Source organism: Rhipicephalus microplus, chromosome 5 (assembly GCF_043290135.1).
Source record: "Rhipicephalus microplus isolate Deutch F79 chromosome 5, USDA_Rmic, whole genome shotgun sequence".
Taxonomy (NCBI): domain Eukaryota; kingdom Metazoa; phylum Arthropoda; class Arachnida; order Ixodida; family Ixodidae; genus Rhipicephalus; species Rhipicephalus microplus.
Window position 1 is genome coordinate 33,930,646 of NC_134704.1, and position 12,541 is coordinate 33,943,186.

A 12,541-nucleotide genomic window follows, 5' to 3' on the forward strand; every position below is an offset into this window, starting at 1 on the left:
GGACCACGGGAGTGGTCTTACCTGTCTATGGCAGGTAAAGACCACGGGAGTGTATAGTGTGCCATGTCCTGGATATGCCTCTGGTTACAAACAAAAAGTAAGACATACATAAATATGACTCCTATCCTACTGAAAGTCTTCCACGCTTGATGTCTAGGAAATGGCCGCCGTGAAAAGGTTGGCAGCATTTGGGTTGTTCCCCTTATTAATTCACGCACTTTGGCTTTCGTTAGTGAGGCAAGTCATTTGCTTTTTGAAGGCCATGAGCCCCCCACAAAGAGATATGCAATGACTGGATGCCAAACAATTAGTCGCCAACAATTCGCACACAGCAGTGCTGGTTAGGCCTAACAATTAAGTCATGTCAAATAGGCGGCAGACAGCACGTCATCACGATAACTTCGCTGCTGTGCTAATATGCCTACGCGAGTGGTTCAGTGGTAATCCAAACGACAGTCCGCGCGTACCTGATAAGCCAGTTGCATTGCTGTGTTTGGGTGGTGGGGAGGGGCAGGGGCGGCGCCTGGATTTTTTCACGGGGGGGGGGGGGGGGGGGGGCACCCGAAAAAAGTGAGTTTGCGCAGGAGGGCACGAACTCTAGTAAATCGTACATTATCATTTGACTATGTTGGATTTGGGGGGCATAAGGGGGCAGGTGAAAATTGGGCGTGGGGAGGGGGGCTCCAGCTCATCCGTACCCTCCACGTGCCGCCCTGGGGATGCGTTCACCCTATACGCCCGAAATATTTAGTACTGAATGCTGTATGCAGCACATAGGGCCTATACACGCGCAGACAAGCATCAACATAAAGGTTTGAAACCCTCCCTTTATATCAGTGCAGAATTTTATTTATGCTAGCAGTAACCTGCGCCGACGACTATCACAAAACGTTAATATGAACGGGTATGTGCCACAGGCATATTACGCTGTAACTGGTCCACATACAAAAGTCACAACTTTGCCGCAGGTGTAAAGCAATGAACGCGATAGCAACAAATTGGCAAGTCACAGATCGGCAAGCAGATCAAAACGTGCCCCACATTTTTTACGCGCAAATGACGCACGAAACGTGCTCACAGGTACTGATGAACGTGAATAAGCATCCCAGTTGTTTCTTCGCTGTGTCTGAAAAGCGGAAACGGAGACTACAACGAGTGCAGTTACCTCTGTGCGCCCGATAACCACTACAGAAAATCGTTCCGGTGAAAGCCCAAGGCGTACGATTGTCTCCACAACTAGACAAGCACGCCCACGCGTGAACGTCCACGCCCCCCCCCCCTCCCCTTTTTTTTTGCGGCGCAAAGTACGCGTGGGAGACGAGAGCGCGCGTCGTGACGATCTGGTGATGCGCGCTCATTGCGCCATCTCGCTGGTAATGCTGAAAGCACGATAGTTTCAACGTTGAAGGAGGTGGTGCTTTGTGGCTGAGTGGCTAACGCTTCGCACTCACAATCAAGTAGTCAGACGTTCGATTCCGCGCGCCGGAGCCGTTATCTAGATTATTTTTCCGACTTGTGTTTTCATATATACACATACGTATATATACGGTGAATGACGGCAACGCCGGTGGCAAAATCCAGCCGAGAGTGTCATATAATTGCTACCGGAATGAAATGAAGGCAGCAGTTGGCCAAACAGATCGCGGCGTAGCGACGAGCCGGCCGCCGTGTGTATGTAAAATGAGAGAATACCGTAGGGAACGGGAAAAACAACAGCTTCTGCGAGAAGACACCGAAGCGATAAAAGGCCTACGCCAACAAAGAACGCGTGCCCATATCGTGACCGTGGTTTATCTCGAACCACTCGGCACCGCTCTGCAGAAACAACCTAGCATCGCCTAGCATATAGCAACGACCTATAGAAGTCACCTACAAACAACCTGCATCACATATAGCCAAGTCCTATAGAAGCAAGTCCTAGAAACTCCGTGTAAATCTGACCAAATTTGTACAAGCTAGAACTTCAAAAAGTACACACGTATTCTCTATGGGCGCTCGCACTGTTGAGCCCTCTTAATGGCACTTTACGACATAAACTTCACAACATATATGCGGGTTTCAGAACACACCATTTGCTTTGCTTTAATTCGTTCTGCCGTGCCGCGTTAAGCAAACAGCTCACATACGACAACCAATACAACACTGGAGGCGATCAATCGCCCCTCGGAGCATACACATCCGTTCTGTCTTGCCAGGGAGCTCGTGGTCTTCGCACCATCACCATAGAACAGTGCGTCTGGTTAATCAATCACTCGACGATCTCGACGGGCAAGACAACGCAGGCCACGGTACCGCCGTTCGAATCGCCCAGCGACCACCTCAGGTTGGCGCTCATCTTCGGGTAGGAAGGCTTCACCTCGAACCGCTGTACGTACGCGTACTTCTCGCCGTTCTTCACGGGGCACTCGATGCCGCTGTCCTTGCAGCCGTCCTCGTTGGGCATCTTGAGCGGGACCGGCATTCCCATCACGAATCCGTGCGCGCGGACCTTCACTTGGTCGCTGTCCACGGACGACCAGAACTGGACGTTGAGAGTGACGTTGGTGCCCTTCTGCAGGATGTAGCGGTCCTTGTTGCACGGTGTGTCCACCGACAGGTCCAGCACTTGACCGTTGTTGGCCGTGCAGGATTTCCACACGGCCCAGCACTGGCCCGCCAGCGTCGTGGTCAGGAGGACCAGGAATGTTGCGCGGTACGCGGATGGCACGCACTGCGTCATTGTAGCTTCTGGTCTATAAGTACGTGTGCTCCTTCTAGCAGGCGACGCTGTACATGCGTAAGGCTTACGTTACCGCGTCGTCTCCGCGCGATGCTTCACGCTATCGACGTCCAGTTTGGCGAGCTTGACGTCAACTCCTGCAGCTATAGCCCGTTCGTCACAAATTGCGTCAGCAGTGTTAGTCTAGATAACCACGATCACGTGGTTGACGACCACCTCTGCTGCTTTTTTTTTTCTGTTGGTTTCTGTTTTGCGGTCGTTCCTTGTGGGTCAGCAAGAGCGCATGCAAGCAGGTGAGGTGCCTTTTTCCGCTGTCGTACGTTTGTTTTGAACTCACGCTACTGCCGGCCGATGTCGATCTTGTTATTGCATACACTTTTTTCCTGCAGCCAAAGGAGATAAGAGGGTCAGCGTGGGTGGGGAGTTTCGGGGCCGTTCGCTGCGGCGCACTCCTCGGCTGTCGGTACAGGTCCGCAAAGCAGGCGATACGATTGTCAAGGCGTGTGGGTGCAAAACACTCACCGCTTGCGACGCCGCTTCTTCGAGGTTGCTTCAGTGGACGCTTTTGCAACACTTCCCTTCCTACTTTGACCGACCGTTTACGAGAACAGTCGGCAGCACTTGGTGTTCCTTCACTGGAAGAAAATACGTCTCTTCATCGTAGCAATCTGTATAAACCCTCTGCTGCTACCAGCAGTCTCCTAATGAGATAAGCCAGCATCCACTGGGAGTCTCATTAGGCAGTGCATGAGATAATGTTATGTCTGAAGCTGGGCCGACTCGTGGGGTGAAGGCTCGTCGTAGAGATAACCCATTCTCGTGCGGCGGAAACGAGTGCTTATATTCAGCTGTCGGCGTGCCCCTTGAGGGCGTCGTGTATAGGGTTACGGCCATCGGATGCATGAGCAGAAATACTCGTACAAAAAAAAAAAAAAGACATGGCTTCTACACTTCAAGTTCAGTTTTCTTAGAAAAAGACTTGGGGTGGTCGTATTCAGTGTTAAAAATATGTTCGCATAAACCCGTGTATCCGCGGCTTGTTTTTTTTCAAGATACGCAGTACGTCTTCGCCAGAAAGTTTCACAGCCTATTCTCAAGCAAGAAGATCGCTGTGTGGCGCGTCCGGTTCCGTTGTATGTATAGGGCCTCGCTGTGCTTGATAGCCGAGAGAGTGGGAACAACATTCAGTTTTACTCCACTTTATTGGTTTTAGAACCCCACGAGGAGGTCGTTACATAAGGGGTGGATATACGAAATGACAACAAAAAAGAAAGAACGCTATGACGACTGAGATTTAAGCGTCCGACTACTTTTGAGGCGCACAAGAGGGTAAGATTAGGGAATCACCATTCTGCGTGATGAGTATGTACATAAACATTGCATCATGCTATTGCATGTTCACCCTTCCCTGTAAAGGCCACGTACATTGTTGGTTATGTATTAAAGGAGCACTAAAGAGCAAAACAATAATATCTCATATTAGTAAAGTACTCTTTCACAATGCAGAAATCACCAGACTTGCCGCGAGGTGACTTTGGTTCGATAAAAAAAAAAAACGCGCAAGAAGTAAATGTGGGTGCCGAAGCCACTTTGATATTCTCGCGCCAAACGTCCTAGCTGTCAGTGCGGACGAGTCCCCGGAAGACACCAGCGCAGTGCACGAGCTGCTCCATGTGCTCAGAGGCGCACATTATCGATAGAAAAGAAGTGTCAGAGACCTCGTGGGAGACCCATTCTCCACGGCAATGCTGTGCCGCGATTCTTCCCAATCTGCCAGCCTACTTTAGTAAAAATTCGACGAATGGAAAGAACCGTTCTTGAGAGGAAGAGAATGGGGACTTCTGACGAACAATCATAAGCGTGCGCAGATTTCACCATGATTGTAAAAAATATAGTAAGCCCCCCCCCCCCCCCATAAAAAAACTACTATCTTTAGTGCATCAACCAAAACGGAGCAAAAATAATTAAGCTACAACATTTCATTCTAGCATAACGAAGGCATGAACCCTGCAAGCATACCTGCGTGTTTAAGCGTGGCAGAGAAGCTGGCATGCTCAAGTTTCTAATTCCGAGCTGGAAGGCGAAATTTAGGCATTGTATATTGATACAAATGGTTTGGTCTACACGGCATGAAACCGCATGTTTTGAGGGTACTACGTCGTCCTTTGCCGCGAGGTACTATATAGGGCAAATGCGATGTGGTCGAACAACATATAGTGAATATGAAATGAACTCAAGCACATCAAAGTTATTGACTGCGTCGCACTAAAAACAAAAAAAAGGGCATGGGTTGCATTGGCTGTCATCGGGCTTACATTCAGCAAATTTTGTCGCAAAATAAAATGGAAAGAAGACAAACCGAAAGCAACACACGCTCTCAATATAGTCAGAAAGCAGTTAATAGAAGCAAGATTATTTTAAATATCAAGTAATCGCGTGTAGCAACACGCGTGCGTCCAGCGAAAAGCAACTTCTGCAAATGAAGCTTCTATTGAAGTTGCCTGTGGCGCCACCTGTTCCACGCAACGCCAGCTACGTCGGAGGAGCGGCCGAGTAAGCCCACTATTCTCATCTAGCACACTTTAACCATAGGCTTCAGCGAGCATGGAAATGATGGGTATAGTACATGTATTTGCCTATCCTTCGTACTTTTTTTGCGGGCGTCAAACGCAGCTGTAGCTTCGTTTATTGCAGTGTTTCGATTTTCTTTCAAACAAAAGAACGGACTGTTTTGAACTTCATGACCAGACTCTAATCTGCACTCTTTCCTGTCTCTCTTGTTTTTTTCTTCAAGTTTGTGCAGCAATTCAATTTTTCAGACTCTAATCGGTTAGCCTAAAGGATTAAGGATGATAAGGTACAGCTATCTAACTGTCTGTACCACACGCGGCATATACCCAGCGCAGATCTTTTGAAGTGTCAAGTGCCTTGTGGAGTGTTGCTCCTCGCGCTACGCGGTGGGATTGGCGGTATTCGGGGTGTACGTTCCTGGGGAGAGGTTTGAAAACAATTGTGGCGTGCACGTTGCGACGGAGCGAGACTCATTCTCGCTTTCGCTGCGACAATGATATCGTCAGAAATACCCGGTTCTTGGCCTATACCCCAGCGTGGGCGTGTGCCACTGCTTCCAGGCACTTCCTTCCTCCCGTCCTTCCTGCGCGTTCCACATAGGCCTGGCGGTTTTTTCTAAGATCTTTTTCTTCTAACCTAACTATTCATCGCCCGATTTCGGGGGAGTTTAAGCAATGAATTATAAAATTGCTGCCTTCAACGACTAAACATTTGTTTCTCGAACTTGATTGCTCCAGGAGGTGGACAATACTTGCGCTGTGAATGGAGACATCGAAGTGTACAGAACCTGCTGCGATTTATGAGCTGTAGCTGGCGACTTGGATAGTCTTTGTAATCACTTTTATTATGACGTAGGTAATCAGATTTCGGCAAGCTAATTTAACATGGACGTTTTTTTTGCGTTTTAGTAAATAGAGTTTGGCTGACTACAATCATTGAGCAAGGGTAGACTCTGCGAAAAACGTATCCCAGGTACCCCAGTATAATAAATGCGAAGCACGAATTTTTACATAAAGGTATGTAGTAGTTTTCTGTTCATTGCATTTTATTAGTCCATGTGTTTAAAAAGCCATTACTCCGTTCCGACCAAGGCTACTGGAAGAGCAAGCCGACGCTTTAGTTGCCCGGGCAACGGTACTCCGCACCTGCCCAACACATCGGGACTTCCGGTGCCGTAGCGCTAATGAGCGTGGCTTTGCGCATGTGCAAGTAGATGCAAACGGGAGTAATGTCATCTTCCCTCGGTATCTTAGCGAAGCAACTGCCGTGGGTCAAAGCAGAAGGTAGACAATGAGCGAGTCGAAGCTGACGAGGTGCGGCGGTCCGTCGTGTGAAAGACACCCTGCTTGCGGACAAGGCTTATATTTCGGCAACCGAGATCAGCACGTGCAGTGCGCTTATTTCTGCGCACTCGTTTAGCCAATGTCGTCCGAGTGCAGACTGATTCTGGACGGTCTCCGGCAGGTCTGGTTCTTCTTGTACTCCTGGCACAGCTGCTGTCCAGGGCTAAGCGACTGGGCGCCCTGTTGGCCGGTGCTGCCGCCACCACCACTGCCGTGTATGACCGTGATGGGCACGATCCTCTCGTTCTCAATGAGTGGCGGGTCCTTCATGGGCACGTCGACCGTCAGGAAGCCGTCCTCGGTGAGCGAGCACGAGACGCGGTCCGCGTCGGCGCCATCCGGCAGCAAATAGCGGCGCGTGAACTCCTTGACGATGATGCCCTTGCGGCCGCGGTCCTCGGTGCGCACCGCCTGAATGACGGCGTGCTTGCCGCACGTCTTCACGGTCAGGTCCTCGGGGTTGAACTGCCGCACGTCAAGCACCACCTTGAACTGCGCGAAGGTTTAGAAAGGCGTCGCGTGTCAACGTCCCACCCGACACATTGCGGGCTTCATCGGCACCAAGTGTATACACGCGCAACATGCCACATATGCGTTACATGGTATCACAGTTTGCGCGAAGGCATTACGTCCATAACCATATGCGGGCGTCCAAGCACGCGCCGTTCGGTTGAGCAGGTATCACGCCGAAATCGGCTAGGGGCTGATCAGCCATTAAATGATTTCATCAACCCCTTCATATCTAGGTTATGGTGGACGGGATGGATACTAATATAGCATTCGCTTAGTGAATGAGTATACTTCAGTCACGTTACAATACTTTTGGTCTATATAGTTGGTTCGTTCCTAGAAATCACGTTATAGTGCTGGAAGAGGGCAATGTGTGGTTCTTTCCCATAAATGACGCTATAGTAGTGGAAACATGCAATGTGGAAGGCGATGAGACGTCTTGTCGCCTTTTATGCACAATCTTTCTGCAGCGTTATGGCCCCATTGATAACGCTACAGTGGATTCAAATAATGACACGTCGAAGAAATAATGCTCATCTACGACAAAAACGTTTCGACTGCTATACAGATGCTACAAACTGTCGGTATGTTTGATTTATCTCAGCGTGATAAGTGCGGGCCAAATCAGGATGTGCTTGAAGTGATGTACTTCAGAAGAAAAAAATAATACCTAAAAAATGAACAGACCCCAACGATATACTCGGCTCTTAACTCATTTACTACTGTATCACGACGTGCTTGTGTGCTGCTGTTTGACCAACAACGTAAGCAGCTGAACAGCGCATGTGTCCAGTTCTTTATCACTTGCCCTCCCGTCAGCTATCTAGGTTCAGTGCCACGGGTACAGTAATCTTTGCGATACACCTGGGCGCGCGAAAGCTGACGGACGAGTGCTATAGACCCTTTCACGGTTTACCCTTGATGACTTCCGGTTTCGTCCGCTGATGTGCCTGAATAGCATAGTTGGGCAAGAAGAGCGTTAGGAAATAACCCGCCGATTTTCTTTCCTTCCATTGTGTGGCAAAATATATTTTTTAAAAATGTTCTTTTGGGGCTACATAAAAACTACAAGAGATGGCCTTGAACATTAAGCACGTTCTTTTTATCTAAAAAAAACTAACAAAAGACTTGACTTACCCTTGAAAAAACGTAAAAACTTCCTTTCAGTTTTGAGGTTGCGAGCCGGTAAATGAGGTGACCAGATGTTTTGGGGGGCACGACGCCTGCAATCTTGAAACCGTCTATATACTATACTAACGCCCATTATTGGTATCACCTCGAAATTTCTCGTTATTCATGTGCCTCCTGTACTATACACGCCTGCTTTTTGACACGCTGGCCATTTCATAGGGCGTATTCGTTCGAGCACTCACCTGTGTGGAAGACGGGTGAGACTGGCATAGCTTGTCTCCCGCTGGCGAAGTCGGCGGCGAGGCCGAGACGCAGCGGTAGTCGTCCAAACCGAACCTGTGGTTGCTGCCGTAGCGTCCCCGTGTGGCGCTCTTGTTCCGGTGTCGACTGGCATTGCGACAGCGCGGGTACTGGTGGTGCGGCTCGAGGTCGTCGAAGCTGCGCGCCACGCCCGTCGGCCGCTTGAGGTTATCCCGCGAGCCATCGCGACAGCACTGGCCGCACCGGCACCGGTACCGCTGTGTCAATCAGTCAGTTTACAATATAAATGATGCATCGGCGTGAATAGCACGTGTCACGTTTGTAGACAACTGCAGTCAAGGACCCTTCTATTGTCACGACAGCTGGCAGCAAACAACCACCTATAGTTTAGCCATTGATTGATTCGTGGGGTTTAACGTCCCAAAACCACCATTTCATTATGAGAGACGCCGTAGTGGAGGGCTCCGGAAATTTTGACCACCTGGGGCTCTTTAAGGTGCACCCAAATCTGAGCACAAAGGGCCTACACCATTTCCGCCTCCATCGGAAATGAAGCCGCAGCGGGGATACAAACCCGCGACCTGCGGGTCAGCAGCCGAGTACCTTAGCCACTAGACCACTGCGGCGGGGCGTGATCTTCTGGCCCAGTCAGTCAATCAATCAATGAAATAGAATGATATTGTGTACTGATTGCTCATACCAAATAAAAATTATGGTAGATGCTAGAAACTACACGAAATCTGCAACAAAAATATTTTCGCAGCTTTCGGAACCAAATTATAGTTTGAGATGCTTGTGTGCGCACCTGGTGGTCAAGCTTATTGTAATGGTTTTCTTTAGATGTGTATTTTTTCGCCTTTAATACAGCTAACAGCTCACTGCTGAAATAAAATTCATTGCTGTGATTGTAAGTGTTAGAGGGAGAGAGAGGAGGAGATGAAAAGGTAAAGCATAGCATAGTGTTGTATACATAGTTCTTTATCACTTGCCAAGAGGTGAGAAAGGGAAGTTAAGGTGAGGAGGAAGGTATATAAGGCCATCATATACTGTAAGTGCTTAGCGCGAATTCGTAACCCCGCGAAGCACAGACGTTCACGCACTCTTCTATAAAGGTTTAAGTATTTCGAGAAATTATTCAGTTGTGCTAAGTACTCGTACAATATGATGAGTTACCATAGCCAAACTATACAAGTTTTAGTAAGGCCATCAGCCCCGCCGCGGTGGTCTAGTGGCTAAGGTACTCGGCTGCTGACCCGCAGGTCGCGGGCTCGAATCCCGGCTACGGCGGCTGCATTTCCGATGGAGGCGGGAATGTAGGCCCGTGTGCTCAGATTTGGGTGCACGTTAAAGATTCCCAGGTGGTCGGAATTTCCTGAACCCTCCACAACGGCGTCTCTCATAATCATATGGTGATTTTGGGACGTTAAACCACACATATCAATCAATCAATCAATTTAGAAAGGCCATCAGCTAGCTCCGCTATTTCTTCAGTCTTCGTACCACTACTTCGTGGCTGCGCCCCCCCCCCTTTCTTTTTCTTGTTTTAGCGCACACCTGCTGATAGGACTGCCACTGGTAACTTTTCAACCATGTTATACATTGGCAAGCTGCTGGCAAAATCGATAAGCACGTTCATCTACTCGTGTAGAGTAAACGTGCATTCTCTGTCCATCGCGCAACTGCTGCCGTGTCCTCGCTTCCCTCCGGCTGTCAGAATATTCTACCACCATCGATATACAGGCCTATGTGCTTAGATTTAGACGCCCGTTAAATAACCCCAGGTGGTTGAAAATTCCGGAGCCCTCTACTACGGCGTCTCTCAATCATATGGTGGTTTTAAGACGTTAAACCCCACGTACCAATAAATTACCACCCCGGATATGCTTCCACACCACCGCGACGGTGTATGGGTTATGACGTTATAAACCCTTAGGTCGCGGGATAGAATTCCGGCTACGGCGGCTGCAATTCCGATGGTGACGAAGATGTCTGAGGCCTCTGCACTTGGATTTATGCGCACGTTAAATAACCACAGGTTGTCAAAATTTCCGTCCAGCATTTCCGATGAAGGCGGAAACGCTGTAGGCCCGTGTGCTCAGATTTGGGTACACGTTAAAGAACCCCAGGTGGTCGAAATTTCCGGAGCCCTCCACTACGGCGTCCCTGATAATCATATGCTGGTTTTGGGACGTTAAACCCCACATATCAATCAAAATTTCCGTCACCCTCAACTGCAACGTCCCTCATAATCATATCGTTGTTCTGAGACGTGAACTCCTTATAATCATTATTATACGTGATTATGCTTCCACGCCGTCTGTACACCACACGTGAAGTCCATTACCTGCGACGAGTGACGGCTGAGCTGCGCCGGGGCACTGTCTTGCCGCGAGCCACCGGAGTTGCCCTTTCGCCAGGCGGTCGCCATCTCGCCGGCGGGGCTGTTGCAGCGGCGACCGGCGAAGGGCTGCGGACCACTGCCGCGAGTGGGCACGGTTCGGGTGTCGGGCGGCCGGGGGGGACTGCCGGCCTCCGGGCTCCAGAGACGACCTGGGCTGGCGCGCTGCTGCTGCACGACGGGCCGGCGACGCGTGCTCCTGCCGCCAATCGCGCGAGGCCACGGCCGCCACGAGCTTCGTCTTCGTCTTTCACATTTCACGCAAGATGACGCAACCCAACAAAAAGCGGTCATGCGAGCGTGACGTCAATACTTGGTTTTATCTCTGAACGGCGGGCGATATATGATACTTCACGAAAAGTCCAACTAGAACCACAGTATAGCTAGCCAATTTTTTTTTTTTAGCGGGCGGCCGGATCAAAACCATGTACGCTCGCTCGTGCGAGCGTACATGGTTTGCCCGTTTGCACGTGCTAGTACACGTATAGAAAATTCAAAATTTTTGGAGGGGGGGAGCGTCAAATTTCTGTCCACTCGCTACACAAGTGTATACCTAGCTTGTATTCTCGTTTTACGTCTCAAAGTGGCAATCTAGCCACAGCTGTAGCATGTCCTCAATAAAACTACACGTGTAGCTGGGTCGTCCAAGCATTAGTTGCTATTTTACGAAACGTGGAGCCAGATGGCGGTTGAGATACATGCACAGATGCCAAAATACTGCGCTTACTAATACCAACGTCACGCACGCAGCTGACCAACAGCAAGGCGAGGAAATTCGTGCGTATATAGCCACGCGTGCTCCTATATCTAGTCTGCTAGCGCGTTCTCGATAATTGTCTTGGCCGCCGAGTATTCTATTAGAAACTGTGAGACTGTGCTGGCACAAACCGCCGTGGTGGCTAAGCAGGTAAGGCGCCGCACTGTTAGGTTCCAAGATGCATCCTCGATTGCCGTTCACGGCGAGCGTCTCATTTCTATGAACATGATACACAGTGTTACGACCGGCCCTGGGGAGCCAAGCAGGAAGAGTTTGGGGGAGAACCGGTTCTTGACCGACGGTGGCGGCCACCCCCACCTCCCCATTCGGGTTCCTCCTCGCCGGGAGAGCTCCGGGGTCTGCTGTGCGTTCGTGACCATGTTTGGTAACATTTTAGGGCGCCGTGACCATATATGAACCTCGTGTTAGGTTGAGCCACTCCATGTGTTGTAAGGTGTGTTTCCCCCTCTCTCGTGGCCGAGGTGCCGGAGACACCGTATTGGCTGACGATGCGGACGGGGCGCCCAGTGTCAACGGCGCGGCGCTATAAAATGCCGAAGACGTTTTGTATCACACGCACTCTTCTCTCTTTGGGTCAGTTGACCCCTTCTCCACATGTAAATAAATCTCTGTTGTTCGTTCGGGCGCTTCTTCTCGCTGAATTGTTGGACGATGGATCCTGCGACGGGGCCAGCTACCGAAAACGAGACCGGCAGAACCCGGAGTCCCAACAACTGGATGGCAGCGGCGGGATGCCGATAACCCCGAAAGCGACAACTGGACGGAGTGAGCCCGAAGTTCAACAACGGGACGACAGGAGAAGGAGGACACGAGCTCATCGACTTCCAGAT

At 50.0% G+C, this 12,541-nt stretch overlaps 2 protein-coding genes across 2 annotated transcripts; both read right to left on the reverse strand.

Moving 5' to 3' along the window:
* Positions 1-2,050: 2,050 nt before the first annotated feature.
* On the reverse strand, positions 2,051-3,339 carry LOC119174738 (NPC intracellular cholesterol transporter 2). The gene has a single exon (XM_037425771.2). The coding sequence runs from the start codon at positions 2,717-2,719 to the stop codon at positions 2,249-2,251; it is 471 nt and encodes a 156-aa protein (XP_037281668.2). The 5' UTR covers positions 2,720-3,339; the 3' UTR covers positions 2,051-2,248.
* Positions 3,340-6,314: 2,975 nt separating this feature from the next.
* LOC119174737 (uncharacterized) lies at positions 6,315-11,251 on the reverse strand. Its single transcript, XM_037425770.2, has 3 exons — positions 10,880-11,251; positions 8,517-8,792; positions 6,315-7,125 (listed from the first exon to the last, which is right to left on the reverse strand). The coding sequence occupies exons 1-3, from the start codon at positions 11,225-11,227 to the stop codon at positions 6,706-6,708; spliced, it is 1,044 nt and encodes a 347-aa protein (XP_037281667.2). The 5' UTR covers positions 11,228-11,251; the 3' UTR covers positions 6,315-6,705.
* Positions 11,252-12,541: the final 1,290 nt, after the last annotated feature.

Coding starts and splice junctions, on each gene's coding strand:
- LOC119174738 (XM_037425771.2), bottom strand. CDS start 2,719: ATGACGCAGTGCGTGCCATCCGCGTACCGCGCAACATTCCTGGTCCTC.
- LOC119174737 (XM_037425770.2), bottom strand. CDS start 11,227: ATGACCGCTTTTTGTTGGGTTGCGTCATCTTGCGTGAAATGTGAAAGA. Junction 8,793..10,879: donor TCAGCCGTCACTCGTCGCAG/GTAATGGACTTC, acceptor TGATTGACACAG/CGGTACCGGTGCCGGTGCGG. Junction 7,126..8,516: donor CTCACCCGTCTTCCACACAG/GTGAGTGCTCGA, acceptor ACCTTCGCGCAG/TTCAAGGTGGTGCTTGACGT.